Source organism: Aquarana catesbeiana, linkage group LG06 (genome assembly GCF_042186555.1).
Source record: "Aquarana catesbeiana isolate 2022-GZ linkage group LG06, ASM4218655v1, whole genome shotgun sequence".
In the NCBI taxonomy this organism is placed as follows: domain Eukaryota; kingdom Metazoa; phylum Chordata; class Amphibia; order Anura; family Ranidae; genus Aquarana; species Aquarana catesbeiana.
The window spans coordinates 56,818,213-56,839,859 of NC_133329.1; the positions used below are offsets into that span (position 1 = coordinate 56,818,213).

The 21,647-nt window shown below is 45.9% G+C and overlaps 1 protein-coding gene across 2 annotated transcripts; it reads left to right on the forward strand.

Annotated features, from left to right (window-relative positions):
- Positions 1-774: 774 nt before the first annotated feature.
- On the forward strand, positions 775-17,485 carry LOC141148453 (zymogen granule membrane protein 16-like). 2 transcript variants are annotated; one of them, XM_073635944.1, is made up of 4 exons: positions 775-1,107; positions 4,596-4,718; positions 10,531-10,645; positions 17,027-17,485. In XM_073635944.1, the coding sequence occupies exons 2-4, from the start codon at positions 4,646-4,648 to the stop codon at positions 17,328-17,330; spliced, it is 492 nt and encodes a 163-aa protein (XP_073492045.1). In that variant the 5' UTR covers positions 775-1,107; positions 4,596-4,645; the 3' UTR covers positions 17,331-17,485. The 2 variants fall into 2 exon arrangements, with proteins under 2 accessions (XP_073492045.1, XP_073492046.1); XM_073635945.1 differs by having other exon boundaries at positions 4,599-4,718.
- The last annotated feature ends 4,162 nt before the right edge of the window (positions 17,486-21,647 follow it).

Genomic DNA, 21,647 nt, shown 5'->3' on the forward strand with positions numbered 1-21,647 from the left:
CTTCTCCTCCTTTCCCTCCTGCAGGCATTCAGCAGCTTCAGAAAGGAGAGGAGTGGTTCCTCTATATGCCACCACCTCTTCTGCCCCGCCTATCCAGCTTTTTAATGCTCCCCTGGGCCCCTGTCCTCTCTCCTGGTCCTCCTGTGGTCTCCTCTGGCCCCCCTTATCCCACTGTCAGGATGCTGTCAGGATGGAGAGCGAAGGAAGGGGCCGGTAAATGTGTCATCTACCGGCCCCTTCCTTGTCTGAATGAATAGTCTGTGTTTACTGTGTTTCAGTTTGTGAATGAATGGGAAGTTCTGTGCAGAGGTATTCCTGTCCATTCATTCTGTACAGCTGAGGCTGCAGAGAAGGTGATTGAGGACTGCTCCTTTCTCTGTCTCAAAGGTGAAACATCAGAGGTCTCTTTAGACCCCTGATATCTCACGAAAGCCCCCAAACTTTCCTAAAAAAATATGAAAAATAATATTGTAAAAAGCAAAGAATAATAAAATAAAATGGTAAAAAAAATAAAATGATAAAATAAAAAACTACTGACACAAGTGGCGGAACTACCAGGGTCACAAAGGTCGCATTTGCAACCAGGCCCTGGCGTTCCACCACTGGGGTCAGAGGGAAGGGCCCCAGCCAGGGGTCAGGAGGGCCTTGCACCCGGGGGCTCTGAAGGTTCTAGTTACCCCAGTGCCCCTAACCCTCAACCTAATCCATAACCCTCGACCCAACCCCTAACCATCATCCTAATCCATAACCATACCCCAAACCCTCAACTGAATACATTACGGAAAGGGTTATTAGGAGGGTGAAGGGCAGAATATGTTTAATAAGACAACAAAAAGCATAAATTAAAGCTACATATTACCTAATATGTTAACTTTATCTACACCTTCCAGCTCCCCTTCACACATGACATGACTGACCAAGAACAGGCGAGTGGGGTATGGAAGGAGTTAATGTGGCGTCATTGAAGTTAAATATTATCTGACACTAGAGAGTTCTTGTGAATTTAGAAAAAATGTCGCAATCAATGTGTCTATATACACACTGAGCTATACTGTATATATACCGGTAGAAGGGAAGATAGATTCATCCAGTGACCAGGAACGAAAGGTGAGTTATGGCTACATAGTCTGTGGCAGACTCTTGTACAGGGTTTTTATGATTTATAGAGTGATATACACTATATTACAAAAGTATTGGGACACCTGCCTTTACATGCATATGAACTTTAATGGCATCCCAGTCTTAGTCCGTAGGGTTCAATATTGGGTTGGTCCACTCTTTGCAGCTATAACAGCTTCTACTCTTCTAAGAAGGCCGTCCACAAGGTTTAGGAGTGTGTCTATGGGAATGTTTGCATAATAAAGGTGCATTTATTATTTTTTTCCCAAAAAGTGAACTTATCCTTTAATTCTGTCATATGATGACCAGAAGTTCAGTGAAGCAGCACTGAGAGAGCAGGAGCCAACAGCATTGATAGTTTGAAACTGCCAGTGCTGGTGGTAAGAATTGTATTGTAAGTTTACTTAAGAATGTTAACTGCTTCAGCCCCGGAAGATTTTACCCCCTTCCTGACCAGAGCACTTTTTGCGATTCGGCACTGCGTCGCTTTAACTGACAGTTGCGCGGTCGTGCAACGTTGCACCCAAACAAAATTGACATCCTTTTTTCCCCCACAAATGGAGCTTTCTTTTGGTGGTATTTGATCGCCTCTGCGGTTTTTATTTTTTGCGCTATTAACAATAAAAGCGCGACAATTTTGAAAAAAAAACGCAATATTTTTTACTTTTTGCTATAGTAAATATCCCCAAAAAATATATATAAAAAACTATTTTTTCCTCAGTTTAGGCCAATATGTATTCTTCTACATATTTTTGTTAAAAAAAAAATCGCAATGCGCATATATTGATTGGTTTGCACAAAATTTATAGCGGCTAGGGGATAGATTTATGGCATTTTTATTATTAATTTTTTTTTTTATTATGGCGGCGATCTGCGATTTTTATTGGGACTGCGACATTATGGCGGACACCTTGGACACTTTTGACACTATTTTGGGACCATTGTCATTTATGCAGCGATCAGTGCTATAAAAATGCATTGATTACTGTGTAAATGACACTGGCAGTGAAGGGGTTAACCACTAGGGGGGCAATGAAGGGGTTAAGTGTGTCCTAGGGAGTGATTCTAACTGTGGGGGGAGGGGCTTCAACACACATAACAGTGATCACCGCACCGATGACAGGGAGTAGTGATCTCTGTCATGTCACTGGGCAGAACGGGGAAATGCTCTCTTTACAAAAGCATCTCCCAATTCTACCTCTCCGTGACACGAACGCGGGCACCCGGCGGGCATCAAGTCCGTGGGACCCACGGTCATGGAGACCGCAGCGGGCACTGCTGCTTAAATGGCACGTACCTGTACGCCCTTTTGCCCACCAGTGCCATTCTGCCGATGTATATCAGCGTACGCTGGTCAGGAAGCGGTTAAAGCGGAGTTCCACCCAAAAATGGTAATTACGCTTATCCGGTCCCCCCTTTCCTCCGGTGTCACATTTGGCACCTTTCAGGGGGGAGAAGATACCTGTCTAATACAGGTATTTGCTCCCACTTCCAGCGACAGAACCTGCGGTGATCTACGCCATGTCCGGCCCCCCCTCCGCCATCTTCTGGGAAACACACAGGTCCCAGAAGACAGCAGGGACCAGGGAGGACTTGCAGCGTGAGTCGCGCATGCGCAGTAGGGAACCAGGCTGTGAAGCCGCAAAGCTTCACTTCCTGATTCCCTTACTGAAGATGCCGGCGCCTCCACCCAGGAGCCGAGGGACAGGTACCGTATATACTCGAGTATAAGCCGAGTTTTTCAGCACATTTTTTTGTGCTGAAAGTGCCCCCCTCGGCTTATACTGGAGTCAAGCACTTTTCTGCAGCATAAAATTTCATTTTCCGAACCGATTTTGGGGCCCCGTATTTCGGGGCCACTTTGTGCAAACTCAGTGGAACGAGAACCACAACATATCTAAAGCTGGGGTTCCTAGCACCAAGTTGTCCTGAGATATGGGGCCCCAAATCGGTTCGGGAAATGTCATTCTCTGCTGCAGAAAAGTGCTTGACATTTTCTGAACTGATTTTCGGGGTACCGTATCTCAGGGCCACTTGGTGCTAGGAACCCCAGCTTTGGATATATTGTGGTGTTGGTTCCACTGGGTTTGCACACCAAATTTGGGGTGCCTAGCGCTAAGTGGCCTCGAGATACGGGGCCCCAAAATCAGTCAACTGTGTCCATCTGCAGCAATCTCATTTCGGGACCCTTTGGGTCCAGAGACTCCAAATTTTGGCTGCAGCTAGGGGGCATCTAGGAACCCTTAACTACCGAGTTTGAAGCTCGGGGGACCTATGGCTGCAAATGGGCACAGTGAGGCTGCAAATGGGCTCAGTGAGGCTGCAAATGGGCATCGTTGACCCTCTTTTCCACTTACAGTAGCTGCGCATTTCTCACCCTAGGCTTATACTCGAGTCAATAGGTTATCCCAGTTTTTTGTGGTAAAATTAGGTGCCTCGGCTTATTTGGGTTGACTTATACTCCAGTATATACGGTAAGTGTCCTTATTTTAAAAGTCAGCAGCTGCAGTATTTGTAGATGCTGACTTTAATTTTTTTTTTTTTTTTCGGCGGAACTCCGCTTTAAGGTTTAAAATACTGAGGCTTTAATACAACTTTAAAGCAGCATTCTTTGCTAATGCACGACTTGTGCAAACCTATTCTCAATGTAGAATTAACAAAAGTGCGGATGGACAGACCCAACAGGGGAAAAAAGGGGGAGAGAGAATGAGAAAAATATTAAACTTTAAATAGAATTAAAGGATAAGTTCACTTTAAAAATAAATAAATAAATGCACATTTTTGCAGGTAAAAAAAATGTGCATTTATTATTTTTTTTATATTAGGAGCCTGTAAAGTATTGCACCAGCCATCAGTAGACCGCTGGTGCCATGCAGATCTCCTGTAGATCTGTCGGTGTATCTGAGTGCCTGTACATCCCCAGGTACACTGACAGGAAGAATCAATGAACTACTAAGAGCTGTGTGAATGAATGACGCGGCTGTGTAGGTGGAGCCCCGCAGGGCCGCGCTGATTTCAAAAAGTGACAGCTAGTAAGGGGAACTTCTCCCTCTACTGCTGTCACAAGGACAGGGGGAGGGGGATGGAGCAGCGGCTGCAGCATTGGGGACATGTTACTCTAAAAACAGGTGGAACATGTAACATGTTCCCAAAGGTGAACTTATCCTTTAAAGGGAATATTTACAAAAACTGGAGCACTCAGAATCTGGTGCAGCTGTGCACGGCAGTCAATCAGCTTCTAACTTTAGATTGTTCAGTTAAGCTTTGACAATAAAACCTGGATGCCGATTGGTTTTTATGCAGAGCTGCCCCAGAGTATGCACTCTCCGGGTTTTAGCAAATCAACCCCAAAATGCATTTAGTTTTGTGTCTATTTGAATTACAGTAACTCACAATTTCTAATGATATTTTGCATTCCCATTTTTTTTTGCATGAGTTTATTTATTTTTTTTATTTTTTTTACTGTTGCCGCACAGAAGGTTTTGGAAGAATTTACTGTTTCGGCTGAGAGGCGCGGCTCTAGGTGATGACTGCTAAGACCAGGATGCTGACTCTCCTGTGTGCGTGCTTTCTGCTGGGCTCCACAGCGGCATCTATTGGTGAGCATGAGTTATTACAACTTACTACGCATCCCCTGTTATAGTGAACAGTCCATTATAATAATGAATACGGGAGGGCAGAAGCAGCTAATCGGCACAATCAATTATAAAAACTACTGTCAGTTATTTGCATTGTAAAAAAGTAAAAAGTAAAAACCTGACTGAGGCTCAGCCCCTCTTAAAATAATAATAATGCTCTCAAGATCCATAGGTGGAGGGACTTAAAAGACAATTAGGCAGAATATCCATACATATGTAATTGTATTATATAAAAAAAAACACAAACAATACCAAAAACCACAAGATAAAATAATAATTGGCCAATTATAAACTACCCCCCCAGCTGCACAAGGAAGCACCCCTAAAAAAAAAACAGGGTATATCCTCAATTTTGTGTATGAGACACAGACTGGAGTGTCCAATAGGTGATGTGGAAAGCTTGCATAAACAAAAAAATGTGTATAGTTCCTCTTAAAGGTCAGCATATGACGACATATTGCATCCACACATATGTTGTATGACCTATCAGTGGATCCTATTGCATAATTTGTAGACAATATGTGCAATCCTAGATATAATAAAAAAATCTCCAGGCCCCTGCTGTATGAATCCTTCTATCTCCAAGGTATCTCTATAGGAGAAGAAGGGGAAAGGAGTGCTGTGAATTTCCTGCTTGGGAAATCAGTGGATCAAAAATGTATGTCAGAAAACTCTACACTGGGCTTAGATGTTCCCAATGCACATGATGCACCTCCACATACAAGGGTGTATCATGAAATGAGTGAGCCCGTGTGCAAGATCAAAAGCAGCCCTTAGGCAATGATAAGAGAAAAAAAAAAAAAAAAGCGCCACGCTTAGAGCACCAACGGCGCACAGTGGCCGTGATTTAAATTGTGCTAGATATTGGGCGTGGCTTAAAGGGGTGTGGTTAGAGTCTGAGATGACTTACATAGTACAGAATGTTGTAATGTTAAAGCGGGATTCTGGCCAGCGAAAAAAAAAATTTAAAGTCAGCAGCTACAAACACTGTAACTGCTGACTTTAAATAAGTAGACTTACCTGTCCTGGGTGCCCGCGATGTCGGCTGCCCGAGGCCGACCCGTCCCTCGGCTCTCAGGACCCGGCACCGCCATCCTAACTAAGGGAAACAGGCAGTGGAGCCTTGCGGCTTCACTGCCAGTTTCCTACTGCGCACGCTCTAGCGGCGCTCTGTGAATGGCCCCGTGGTTTTCTGGGAACACACACAGTTTCCAGAAGGCAACGGAGCCGCTCACCGAGGAACAGGACACGCCGCGGAATACGAAGAGGCAGATTAGGAAGACTGCCTAGCAATAAGGGTTCAGGTAAGTTTAAATGTTTTTTTTTTTCAGGGTGGCCCTCCACTTTAACTATGGAATGTACAATGCAGAGTGTACGGTGGTGGGTAGAATGTGCAGGATGGTGTCAGTAGGGCAGTGGATAGTGTCAGTTGTTTTTTTGTTTTTATTGTTTTATTTTCTATAATTTTTTTTACCATTCTAACACTACACTAAAACTATACTCACACTACACTGACACTACATGAATGCTACACTAAAACTACACTGACACTACACTAACACTACACTCACACTACATTACACTACACTAAAACTACACTGACACTATACTCACACTACAATAACATAACACGAATGCTACACTGACATTACACTGACACTACACTCACACTACACTAACACTACACTGACACTACACTCACACTACACTGACACTACACTGACACTACAATCACACTACACTAACACTACACTGACACTACACTCACACTACACTGACACTACACTAAAACTACACTGACACTATACTCACACTACAATAACATAACACGAATGCTACACTGACACTACACTGACACTACAATCACACTACACTAACACTACACTGACACTACACTCACACTACACTGACACTACACTGACATTACACTCACACTACACTGACACTACACTAACACTACACGAATGCTACACTGATACTACACTGACACTACACTCACACTACACTAACACTACACTGACACTATACTTACACTATACTCACACTACACTAACACTTCACGAATGCTATTCTGACACTACACTAACACTACACTCACACTACACTGACACTATACTCACACTACACTAACACTTCACGAATGCTATTCTGACACTACACTAACACTACACTCACACTACACTGACACTATACTCACACTACACTAACACTTCACGAATGCTATTCTGACACTACACTAACACTACACTCACACTACACTGACACTATACTCACACTACACTAACACTTCACGAATGCTATTCTGACACTACACTAACACTACACTCACCCTACACTGACACTATACTCACACTACACTAACACTACACGAATGCTACACTGACAGTATACTCACACTATTACACTGACACTACACTCACACTACACTCACACTATACTCACACTACACTAAGACCCCTTTCACACTTGTGCGAACTCAAAGTCGCACGATTTTACGGCCGCAATTTTGCTGTGATTTGGGAGCAGTACTACTTTGTACGACTTTGCCACAACTTTGGCAAACACTACACTAACACTACACTCACACTACACTAACACTACACTGACACTACACTAATACTACGCTCACACTACACTCACACTACACTAACTCTACACTACCTCTACACTCATCATGACTTTGTCCAATCAGGGCTCTGACAGTGCTCTGTGCCTAATCGAGCAAAGCCTTGCACCTGACCAGCGGTGCATTGCCTTTGCCAATCAGGGCCCTAGAAAGCACTGAGCAGCACACAGTGCATTGTGGGGCGCTCGGCAGGCAAACATCCCGCCGAGTGCAAGTTCAGGTTCTCAGCAAACACCCAAATGGGCACTGTTTGGGGCCAAACAGCTCACCCATCACTGTCAGTGAACACCACTACTACTTAGCACAGCATTATTTTGTGAACACTGTAGGGTTGGTAGTCGCATTTATAAAGTCAATCTCTCAGGTGAAGTTCCCCAGTACATAGTCCCCTCAGTACCCCCAGTGCCTACCAGTGTAGAAGAAGCCAGCCCTTGCAAGTTGCTCTTGGCTCACCCCAGTGTATTGGTACCAGTTGTACATGGTTCCCAGTCTCTGCCTCTTCTCCTGTAGCTTGGGGTACTCTACCCACCAGCTGTCATCCTCGTCCCCAGGCAGTCTCTGCAGCTAGCTCAGGATCTGTGTACCCATTGAGTTTGTAGCCCTCATGAGGGAAATGTTTCCCACATGTCTGCCTAGTACAATAGCACAGATGGGGAAGTACGTGTGATGCTTGGATCCTGAATGGTTCCCGGGCCCCCAGCTCTGTAGTAGGATGCCCCTGCAGTAGAAGCATAGCATCTGGGCCGCAGATATAAGGAGCCAGCCAGTGCCAGTTGCTGAGGGGAGTCCAGCCATCCTGCAAGCTCACCAGTTACCTGACCCCACTCCACATGTCTTTTTATAATGAAGTTCTGGGGTTGTCCAGGCTGGTGGGTTCCCCAGTAGCCCAACATCTCTCTATTCAGATCACAGTATGATCAGAGATGCCTCCCTTCCCTTGGGCTCCATGGCAGAAAATTTACAAACATTTCACAACAGGCCAGGTCTGAAGACTTTCAGGCTGGGTTCCCACCGATGCGAATTGGATGTGGATTTCCCTGCATCCAATTCGCATAGCAGATGATTGTGACCGGCTCTCTATGGAGCCGGTTCACACACCTCCCCAGTGGCTCTGGTGCGAATGGCAAAGGAGCCCTGTGCATCTTTTGGTCCATTTCAGGTCCGAATTCAGCCAAAAATTCTGTCTGAAATCGGACCTGAAATGGTGAATGGCGACACACCGGACTCCTGCGATCTCCAGTGTGAACCCAGCCTTAAAGATCCGGCAATGACCTGGCAACAGTGTTAACTTTAAAGTCAAATTTCTATTTAGTTTTAGTCATAGTCTTTTGATGAAAATGCCATTTTAGTTTTAGTCGTACTTTAGTCGATGGATGGCTTGCACCCGAGGGTACTTAGGGAACTTGGTCAAGTAATTGCCAGACCATTGTTCCTAATTTTTACAGACAGTCTACTGACTGGAATGGTACCAGCTGATTGGAGAAAAGCCAATGTAGCACCAATATTTAAAAAGGGCCCAAAAAACATCTCTGGGAATTACAGACCAGTTAGCCTAACATCAATAGTATGTAAACTCTTGGAGGGGATGATAAGGGACTATATACAAGATTTTAGTAATGAGAACGGTATGATTAGCAGTAATCAGCATGGATTCATGAAGAATCATTCTTGCCAAACCAATCTATTAATCTTCTATGAGGAGGTGAGTTGCCAGCTAGATAAAAGAAGGCCCGTAGATGTGGTGTATCTGGATTTTGCAAAAGCATTTGACACAGTTCCCCATAAACGTTTACTGTACAAAATAAGGTCTGTTGGCATGGACCATAGGGTGAGTACATGGATTGAAAACTGGCTACAAGGGCGTGTTCAGAGGGTGGTGATAAATGGGGAGTACTCGGAATGGTCAGGAGTGGGTAGTGGGGTTCCCCAGGGTTCTGTTCTGGGACCAATCCTATTTATTTTGTTCATAAACGACCTGGAGGATGGGATAAACAGTTCAATCTCTGTATTTGCAGACGGTACTAAGCTAAGCAGGGCAATAACTTCGCCACAGGATGTGGAAACCTTGCAAGAAGATCTGAACAAATTAATGGGGTGGGCGACTACATGGCAAATGAGGTTCAATGTAGAAAAATGTAAAATAATGCATTTGGGTGGCAAAAATATGAATTCAATCTATACACTGGGGGGAGAACCTCTGGGGGAATCTAGGATGGAAAAGGACCTGGGGGTCCTAGTAGATGGTAGGCATGCAATGCCAAGCTACTGCTAACAAAGCAAACAGAATATTGGCATGCATCAACTCCAGAGATAAAACGATAATTCTCCCACTCTACAAGACTCTGGTCCGGCCGCACCTGGAGTATGCTGTCCAGTTCTGGGCACCAGTCCTCAGGAAGGATGTACTGGAAATGGAGCGAGTACAAAGAAGGGCAACAAAGCTAATAAAGGGTCTGGAGGATCTTAGTTATGAGGAAAGGTTGTGAGCACTGAACTTATTCTCTCTGGAGAAGAGACGCTTGAGAGGGGATATGATTTCAATATACAAATATTCATAAAGAAAAAAAATATTGCTTTTTGATAAACAGAAGTGCAACTTTGAAATATAAAAAAACAACAAAAAAGAACGAAAAAAAAACTGTAAACTCTATTGGCTGTAATGCCATTTCACATATTACTTGAGTATAAAAAAGCCTTTTTCTTACTTTTTTATTTTTTTTTTATTTTTAGGAGCTTAGTAGATGCCCCCTTCTTATTCTTATGTGTTAAATTTTAACAGTATTAATTTTGACGTCGCATTTCGATTTAGTTTTAGTCATAGTCTTTTGACTAAGATGCCATTTTAGTTTTAGTCGTATTTTAGTCATCTGAATTTTTTTAGTTATAGTCGTATTTTAGTCATCTAAAATGGTGTTAATTTAGTCAATGAAAATATTTTTATCGACGAAATTAACACTGCCTGGCAATGTTAACAAAATTCCAACATTGCCAGGTAATTTCCAGCAAATTCCCAGGTATGGCCATCACCCATCCCCAAGTCTCACCATAGCTGGTCTAGCTGAATGCATGCAGAATTGCAGATACATTATACACATTCATGTGTAGGTGACCCCTGCCTGACTGCTCTCCTATATCTCACTGTTGTAGAGAGTGGAGTCTCATATGGAGACAATGGAGACAACGCTTTTTCCTTCTCCGATGAGCAACAACATGGGCCAATTACAGCCATTCGCATCAGGGAGGGTCCCAGTTGTCTGAATGGGTAAGATTTGTCTGACTATAGCTTTTCTACTACACTTTATATACATACAACTTTTTCAGCACATTTCAGTAGAACGTATAATGTCAGTCTGCTGCAGGGAGAAGAAAGCATTTCCTCAGTCTCCTCTCCCCCCCTCTCCCCCAGTGATCAAGCTGCAACAGTGTAACTTTGTAGCAGCATGTCCAGGCCCGGATTTACTCCCTTTGCCACCCGAAGGCCTGGTCCTTCAATGCCCCCCCCCCCCCACACACACACACACCACCATTCTCGGCCTTTATCGATGACTGCTACAATAGATCAATTAAAAACATATCTCCACACATGAGAACACTGAAAATAACTGGCTTTAATTGTACAGACTGAAAATACTCTGTAATGCAGAAAATGCCTTTTAAAGATTATAGCAGTAAGAAACTCCCTACAATTTTCACCTGCTGCGCTCGCCCCAGACGTCCTCTTCGCCACTCAGCCTGGCCATTGATTGGCTAGAGTGGATGGATTGAAAGCAGCGCAGGCATTGGCTCGCGCTGCTGTCAATCACATCCAATGATGTGGCGCACCGGGGGGCGGGGCCGAGTGATACAGTGAGCCGCCGGCTGTATCACGGGAGCGCGCCCACAAGAACTAACCCATATGCGAGAGTGCTTGCATGAAGAGGGTTAGTTCTTGCGGGAAGGAGCCGAGACAGGTGCTGAGGGACCCCAGAAGACGAGGTTCGGGGCCACTCTGTGCAAAACGAGCTGCACAGTGGAGGTAAGTATAACATGTTTGTTATTTTAAAAAAAGAAAAAAAATTGCCTTTACAACCCCTTTAATGAGACTGTTTCACAAATCACTTTATTGCACTTTATTTACCCACTGACATACATGACTGACCTGACTACTGACATACATGACTGACCTGACTACTGAGATACATGACTGACCTGACTACTGACATACATGACTGACCTGACTACTGACATACATGGCTGACCTGACTACTGATATACATGACTGACCTGACTACTGACATACATGACTGACCTGACTACTGACATACATGACTGACCTACCTGACATACATGACTGACCTGACTACTGACATACATGACTGACCTGACTACTGACATACATGACTGACCTGACTACTGACATACATGACTGACCTGACTACTGACATACATGACTGACCTGACTACTGACATACATGACTGACCTACCTGACATACATGACTGACCTGACTACTGACATATATGACTGACCTGACTACTGAGATACATGACTGACCTGACTACTGACATACATGACTGACCTGACTACTGAGATACATGACTGACCTACCTACTGGCATACATGACTGACCTGACTACTGACATACATGACTGACCTGACTACTGACATACATGACTGACCTGACTACTGACATACATGACTGACCTACCTACTGACATACATGACTGACCTGACTACTGACATACATGACTGACCTTACTACTGACATACATGACTGACCTACCTGACATACATGACTGACCTGACTACTGACATACATGACTGACCTGACTACTGATATACATGACTGACCTGACTACTGACATACATGACTGACCTGACTACTGACATACATGACTGACCTGACTACTGACATACATGACTGACCTGACTACTGATATACATGACTGACCTGACTACTGACATACATGACTGACCTGACTACTGACATACATGACTGACCTGACTACTGACATACATGACTGACCTGACTACTGATATACATGACTGACCTGACTACTGACATACATGACTGACCTGACTACTGACATACATGACTGACCTGACTACTGGCATACATGACTGACCTACCTGACATACATGACTGACCTACCTGACATACATGGCTGACCTACCTGACTGACCTGACTACTGACATACATGACTGACCTGACTACTGACATACATGACTGACCTGACTACTGACATACATGGCTGACCTGACTACTGACATACATGACTGACCTACCTACTGATATACATGACTGACCTATCTGACATACATGACTGACCTGACTACTGACATACATGACTGACCTGACTCCTCACATAAAAGACTGACCTACCTACTGTCATACATGACTGACCTACCTGACATACATGACTGACCTACCTACTGACATACATGACTGACCTGACCACTGATATACATGACTGACCTACCTGACATACATGACTGACCTACCTGACATACATGGCTGACCTACCTGACTGACCTGACTACTGAAATACATGACTGACCTGACTACTGACATACATGACTGACCTACCTACTGGCATACATGACTGACCTACCTGACATACATGACTGACCTACCTGACATACATGGCTGACCTACCTGACTGACCTGACTACTGACATACATGACTGACCTGTCTACTGACATACATGGCTGACCTGACTACTGACATACATGACTGACCTGACTACTGGCATGCATGACTGACCTACCTGGCATACATGACTGACCTACCTGACATACATGGCTGACCTACCTGACTGACCTGACTACTGACAAACATGACTGACCTGACTACTGACATACATGGCTGACCTGACTACTGACATACATGACTGACCTACCTGACATACATGGCTGACCTACCTGACTGACCTGACTACTGACATACATGATTGACCTGACTACTGACATACATGACTGACCTGACTACTGACATACATGACTGACCTGACTCCTCACATAAAAGACTGACCTACCTACTGTCATACATGACTGACCTACCTGACATACATGACTGACCTACCTACTGACATACATGACTGACCTGACCACTGATATACATGACTGACCTACCTGACATACATGACTGACCTACCTGACATACATGGCTGACCTACCTGACTGACCTGACTACTGAAATACATGGCTGACCTGACTACTGACATACATGACTGACCTACCTACTGGCATACATGACTGACCTACCTGACATACATGACTGACCTACCTGACATACATGGCTGACCTACCTGACTGACCTGACTACTGACATACAGGACTGACCTGACTACTGACATACATGACTGACCTGACTACTGACATACATGACTGACTTACCTACTGGCATACATGACTGACCTACCTGACATACATGACTGACCTACCTGACATACATGGCTGACCTACCTGACTGACCTGACCACTGACATACATGACTGACCTGACTACTGACATACATGGCTGACCTGACTACTGACATACATGACTGACCTGACTACTGGCATGCATGACTGACCTACCTGGCATACATGACTGACCTACCTGACATACATGGCTGACCTACCTGACTGACCTGACTACTGACAAACATGACTGACCTGACTACTGACATACATGACTGACCTACCTACTGATATACATGACTGACCTACCTGACATACATGACTGGCCTGACTACTGACAAACATGACTGACCTGACTACTGACAAACATGACTGACCTGACTACTGGCATGCATGACTGACCTACCTGACATACATGACTGACCTACCTGACTGACCTGACTACTGACAAACATGACTGACCTGACTACTGACATACATGACTGACCTACCTGACATACATGACTGGCCTGACTACTGACATACATGACTGACCTTACTACTCACATAAAAGACTGACCTACCTACTGACATACATGACTGACCTACCTGACATACATGACTGACCTGACTACTGACATACATGGCTGACCTGACTACTGACATACATGACTGACCTGACTACTGACATACATGACTGACCTGACTCCTCACATAAAAGACTGACCTACCTACTGTCATACATGACTGACCTACCTGACATACATGACTGACCTACCTACTGACATACATGACTGACCTGACCACTGATATACATGACTGACCTACCTGACATACATGACTGACCTACCTGACATACATGGCTGACCTACCTGACTGACCTGACTACTGAAATACATGACTGACCTGACTACTGACATACATGACTGACCTACCTACTGGCATACATGACTGACCTACCTGACATACATGACTGACCTACCTGACATACATGGCTGACCTACCTGACTGACCTGACTACTGACATACATGACTGACCTGACTACTGACATACATGGCTGACCTGACTACTGACATACATGACTGACCTGACTACTGGCATGCATGACTGACCTACCTGGCATACATGACTGACCTACCTGACATACATGGCTGACCTACCTGACTGACCTGACTACTGACAAACATGACTGACCTGACTACTGACATACATGGCTGACCTGACTACTGACATACATGACTGACCTACCTGACATACATGGCTGACCTACCTGACTGACCTGACTACTGACATACATGACTGACCTGACTACTGACATACATGACTGACCTGACTACTGACATACATGACTGACCTGACTCCTCACATAAAAGACTGACCTACCTACTGTCATACATGACTGACCTACCTGACATACATGACTGACCTACCTACTGACATACATGACTGACCTGACCACTGATATACATGACTGACCTACCTGACATACATGACTGACCTACCTGACATACATGGCTGACCTACCTGACTGACCTGACTACTGAAATACATGACTGACCTGACTACTGACATACATGACTGACCTACCTACTGGCATACATGACTGACCTACCTGACATACATGACTGACCTACCTGACATACATGGCTGACCTACCTGACTGACCTGACTACTGACATACAGGACTGACCTGACTACTGACATACATGACTGACTTACCTACTGGCATACATGACTGACCTACCTGACATACATGACTGACCTACCTGACATACATGGCTGACCTACCTGACTGACCTGACTACTGACATACATGACTGACCTGACTACTGACATACATGGCTGACCTGACTACTGACATACATGACTGACCTGACTACTGGCATGCATGACTGACCTACCTGGCATACATGACTGACCTACCTGACATACATGGATGACCTACCTGACTGACCTGACTACTGACAAACATGACTGACCTGACTACTGACATACATGACTGACCTACCTGACATACATGACTGGCCTGACTACTGACATACATGACTGACCTTACTACTCACATAAAAGACTGACCTACCTACTGACATACATGACTGACCTACCTGACATACATGACTGACCTGACTACTGACATACATGACTGACCTACCTGACATACGTGACTGACCTGACTACTGACATACATGACTGACGTACCTACTGACATACATGACTGGCCTGACTACTGACATACATGACTGACCTACCTGACATACATGACTGACCTACCTGACATACAGATTGTTGCTGCTCAGTCTTACCTGTCCTGTAGTGTGTGAGTACACTCATTCCGGGCTCCGTCCACGTCCACGTCCACCACTCAGACAGCCCTGCAGACAGGCAGAGCCATGATAGAAGAGCCGCCCGTCCATTTACACAGAACGAGTGGCTCAGTGTGGATCTGCCAGTGCCCAGCGCGGCCGCACAGTGTCATTCCCACCTCCTCCTGGACCCGGCAGCGTAACATAACTGTATGTTAGTGCGGGGGGAGGGGGGCGGTCGCGAAAGCCGAGAAGTCGCAGCAGAAGCGGCGCCGCCCCTGCACCACTGCCGCCCTGAGGCCTGGCCTCGTTGGCCTTGTGGGAAATCCGTCCCTGAGCATGTCACAGGGTCAGAGGCTGTAGCAGGGGCTGATCTGTATGAGACATTTGTGAACTCAGCCCAGAGATGCACATGTGCTAAGAATTAAAGTGGTTGTACACCCTGTATAATCACTTTTACCTACAGGTAAACCTATATTAAGGCTTACCTGTAGGTGCTGGAAATACCTCCTAAACCTTCACGGTATAGGAGATATTTACAATAGAGCCGTTTCTCCGTAGACTATGTCTATGGCACAGGCGCACTTTAGAAATGGTGATCGTGCCGTTTCTAAAGGGGTCATGCCATGACTGGTGGCTCCCACGCGCATGCCCGGAAGTGACGTCACGCGGCTCCGGCCAGTTACAGAGCCGGAGTTCACAGCCCCAGAAGGAAGAGGGGTGAAGATGGACGCTCGCTGCTAGGGGGGGGCAACAGTGACATCGCAGGCTGCTATTTCAGGTAAGTGACACATAGTTGGCGACTATGCGATGTATAGTAGCCCATTATGCTTTACCTGTGCAGGGAAATAATGAGGAAGTAAAACCCATCAGGGTTTACTTCCTCTTTAAACGATTGTGTCATCTCTGAGCCAACATCCCAGTCCAGGAAGTAGATGCATGAACAAAGATGTTCACTTCTTCATATGTTTTCCTCCAGGATTCACTTCAAATTTGGTACCTACTGGGCGCCTTTTTCGGGAGACCATGGTGGTGTCTTCCATGAGTTCTTGCTGCACAGCAATGAAAATATCATTCAGGTGTCGGGAAAATTCTCCAAATGTGTGAATGAGCTGCTCTTCGTGACAAACTTCGGGAGGATATTCAAAGTCGGGCAACCATCAGGCACAAGCTTCAATGATTTTCCAAAGACTAAGGGCAATGTACTGCTCTACATTAGTGGGCAATACTCCAACGTCCTGAACAGCATCAGCTTTCACTGGGGTGTCCATCCAAACAAATAACACCTCAACGATGGTTCTAATTGACCTCCAGAACTGAGATCTGGAGCCCACCAGAGCCAACCAGAAGACTGGGCTCCCTCAATGCCCACTTGCTACCCATCCAGCTTATTCTACTTTCCTTGGATTTGAGAAAAAAATAAAGATTTTAAATCATATTTTGTGTTCCAATTTGTTAGTGCTCTCTACTGTAGCTATTACTTGAAGGAGATGTTTAATATGTTTGCTTTTTGTCTATAGCGCTTACTCCTGGAAGGGCCGATGAGGATATGTCCAGGGGTCCCAAAGTAGTACAGAGGCCGCCTGCCACAGACACAGCCCCAATCACACCAACAACGCAGGCTCCGTTTAGGGGATGTGTTTTTAGAAATGATTGCTGAATACCTTGAAACAGGAGAGGGTCACAGGATCTCCAAACAATAATAGTGTAGCAAGGCTAGGCCTCCTTCGATCTACTGAGAACCTCCAGGGCCAGGAACAGCTGACATCCTTCTGTATGTAGTGGGTTGTGAGGCATGGTGGGTGTAAGGTGGATAAAGTAATTGGGCGCCAGACACTTCCTGGATGCAAAAGAAAGTTTATTTTTTGGGGGGAAGAGAGGGTTAGGGCCAGGACACTGAGACTTCAATAGGAGGACAGCCATGCAGGGAAAGGCATCCAGCAAGACGCCACATCTGCATGTGTAGGATCGCTGTCTCCTATGGCAACAGTCTTTAACAGTTCCAAACAAAAAGCTTAACAGTTCCTTCACTTCCACTACAATCACTCCTTGTAGTTCTGCAGTCCACTGAGCTCCCAGTCTCTCTCACTAGACTAGATGATTCACTGCCACTGAATCCCTTGAGCTCCTCCAATCTTCATGGCAGTATCTTCCTCAAGCGTCACCCCCGCCTCTCTGCTGGGTCCCTTGCTTGGCACTTCAGATACTTCTCAAGCTTCACCCCACTGGCCTGCTCGGTCCCTGGCTTGACACACAAGGCTGCTCTACAAACGTCACCTCTGCTGGCTGGGTCCCTGGCTTTATACCTGCTGAAGTTTCATGATTCTTTACGGAATACTGCTCCAGTACTTACTTCAGTTACTCACTGTGGTCCCTGGTAATTAGGCAGATAGTCCCAATGGCGTCCCTAGGGGGGGACAGAGGGGGCCCTGACCCCCCCAACATTATGCTGTGCCCCACCATGTGCCCCCCCAACTAAAAAAAATATATATTTTTTTTTTTTTTACAAAAAGGCAATGTCTTTTTGTCTGCATTCGTAGCGCATGCGCCACATCTTACTTGCAGGAAGGACTCCACCAGGACTCTCAGTTACTGAAAAAACAGACTGATTTCTCCCGTCCTTAGGACAGGAGAACCAGCCTGTAAATTCCAAGAGATGCCAGACCAGCGCTGTCAATAGCAGGGGCAGGACAGCAAGAGGAGGCTGGGGAACACCACAGTGGCAGGAAAACCAGGGCCCGTTGGCAAGACAATCTTTGCAACCCTGATAGTTCTCCCACTGCTTTGGACCCTTATATTTTCTTGGTATGCTGGTGACATATATCTCTTGCTTTCTGCCACCTTGGGGGGCCCCAATACAGTATGAAGGGAGCTCACTGCAGAACATGTGAAAGAGCCCATTGTGGGATCGTAGTAAAGGCCCCAGGATATATATATATAATATAAAATTGCATTTTATAGTTGCCCCCCTACTTTTGTCCCTGTCCCCCCATGTGCCCCCCCTAAATTTGAAAGCTGGAGATGCCACTGAATAGTCCCTTACTGGTGACAGCTTCCCCTCTACCTCCGACCAGGTTCTCTGGCTGGCAGAACCGTCACTTCTGGTTGGACTGCAAGCCGCAATCCCAACCCTGCACTGCTCTCTTGCTTCTGGATAAGCCCTCAGACAGCCTAGCAGCCAGATGTGCCTGGGATAGGCCCAATCTCCGGCCTAGCAGCCCATTCAATATGACACACGTCCACCCAGACAGCCGTTCAGGTAGCACAGAACATCGATTACCTGACTCCACCTGAATATATAGGCTCTCCCAGCAGGCCAAGGAATTCAAGAAAACCCCTGCCCATTGTCTGAGATACCCCATATACCCATAACCTGACCCTGGGTTGCCCTTCTCATATCAAGCACCACCAAGTACCTGGCCACCTTGTGATAGAAGAGAAAAGTGCAACAAGGCCAAACTTAGGGAGAAATCAATGGATTCCTAACTATCAACCAAGACAACTACTCCGGCAAGTAAATTTGTGAGGAGCAACCCTGCCTAAACTCCAGGGTGCTACAATAGCAATCAATAGGAGGACAACTACTCACTAATCTTCTCTATATCAACATTTCCTGGAGGTAACAAGGAATGGCCAGTATATCTAAGACCAGGGATTTTTTTCTCAGAAAAAAAGGTGCAGGAACTTACCCCCCCCAGGTCACGCCCCTGCCGGCCCAATAGAACCGCCCACTAACAGGTCACACCCCCCCTAAAACTGCCCCGTTAGGGAACAGGGAACCAAGTATAATTTGGGGGCCTATACAAGTGAGTTGTTAATAAAAAGTAATGCAGTAAAATGTGCAAAAAATTTGAAATGTCCAGCACTTACCAAAGTAAGCTCTGAGACACTTCCAGACTATTTCAGCATTCTTGTCATATAGTTTAGACATGTATCTGAACATACATGAGCTCATCCCTACTGAACAGCTCTAAGCGCCCATTTGCATGAGCCCTGTGAGTTTGTTACTGCAGTAAAAGCAATAATCATAGGTGTGCTCAGCCTATTGCTTTAGGGTGTGCACCCCAAAGCTTAATCACATATGCCTGTGTGTGTATGTGCATGTCAGTAGGGCATTGGATGGTGTTAGTAGGGTAGAGGCTGGTGTCAGTAGGGCATTGGATGGTGTCAGTAGGGCATTGGATGGTGTCAGTAGGGTAGAGGCTGGTGTCAGTAGGGCATTGGATGGTGTCAGTAGGGTAGAGGCTGGTGTCAGTAGGGCATTGGATGGTGTCAGTCAGTAGAGCAGTGGATAGTATCAGTAGGGCAGAGGTCGGTGTCAGTAGAGCTGTGAACAGTTTCAGTGGAGCAGAGATTGGTGTCAGTAGGGCAGTGGATGTTGTCAGTAGTTTTGTATTTTTATTATTTTATTATTTTTTACAATATTATTTTTTTTCCTGGAGATTGGCAAGGCAGATTCGCAGTCTACCCATCACCTACCCATAATTAATGGGTAGATCATAGTCGACGTTTTGTCGATCCCTGGATTAGGGTGCGCCCAGGCACATCTGGCACACCCTGTGCGCAGGCCTGTGGAAGTGCTAGACCCACTACAGCAAGAATAGATCTCTCCATCATCAATAAACAGCCCCCCATACATTGGGCAAAGTAGGGTTGCCACCTCATCCCTTTAAAACCGAACACATATGAATTACACAGGTTCTGAGGCTAATTTAATGCAGATAAGGCACTAAATGAGTTTAATTACCACCTTAATCAGCCACAGAACATGTGTAATTATTGTGTGCTCGGGTTTAAAGGGATGAGGTGGCGAACCTAGAGCAAAGAGACATTCCCAAATATCCAGCAAAGAGACAGCCATGGCCCAGTCCTGCAAAGAGACAGCCACAGCCCAGTCCAGCAAGACACAGCCCAGTCTAGCAAGAGACAGCCCAGTCTAGCAAGAGACAGCCCAGCCAAGTAAAAGGCAGCCCAGTCCAGCAAGAGACAGCCTAGTCCAATCCAGCAAAAGACAGTCTCTCAGCAGCCCCATTCAGCAGCATTGGCACCACCAGAATCTAAAATCTTTAGTTTTTACCACAGTCTCCAGCACACAACAGTTAAAAGGAGACTAGTGAGGAGGAGGATAAGCTGCCTACCCACACCAACCATCCACCGATAGTACCACGCGGCCGCCCGAACATCGCCCCGCTCTCATACACAAATGAGCTTCCGGTCGATCCGTATTGAGAGGCGGAGTGGAGTGCAGGTCACTCCGCCTTCCGCTCTCATAGGCTGCAGCCGTTTGATCCACCAGAGGCCGCCGGTGCTCTGGTGAAGGTGCCTCAGTGGCAGGGAAGAGACCCCAGAGGCGGGGGAGTGCTATGGCAGAGGAGACCCCAGCGGTGGGGGAGTGCTCTGGCGGAGGAGACCCCAGTGGCGGGGGAGTGCTCTGGCAGAGGTGCCTCCGCATTTGATCTCTCCATGGCCGTCATTGATTTATTACAGGCAGCAGCGCAGCAGGCTTCACAGATTTAGACACAGGAGTGCACTGGCGGAGGTGCCGGTACGGCGTGCCGGGACGTTCCTGCAGAAAAAAAGCACTGTCTAAGACTCTTTAA

Bases quoted from the DNA above. Each gene is read 5' to 3' on its own strand.
- LOC141148453 (XM_073635944.1), top strand. From the start codon at position 4,646: ATGACTGCTAAGACCAGGATGCTGACTCTCCTGTGTGCGTGCTTTCTG. The intron at 4,719-10,530 runs GTGAGCATGAGT...TCACTGTTGTAG, and splicing joins CTCCACAGCGGCATCTATTG to AGAGTGGAGTCTCATATGGA. The intron at 10,646-17,026 runs GTAAGATTTGTC...GTTTTCCTCCAG, and splicing joins GGTCCCAGTTGTCTGAATGG to GATTCACTTCAAATTTGGTA.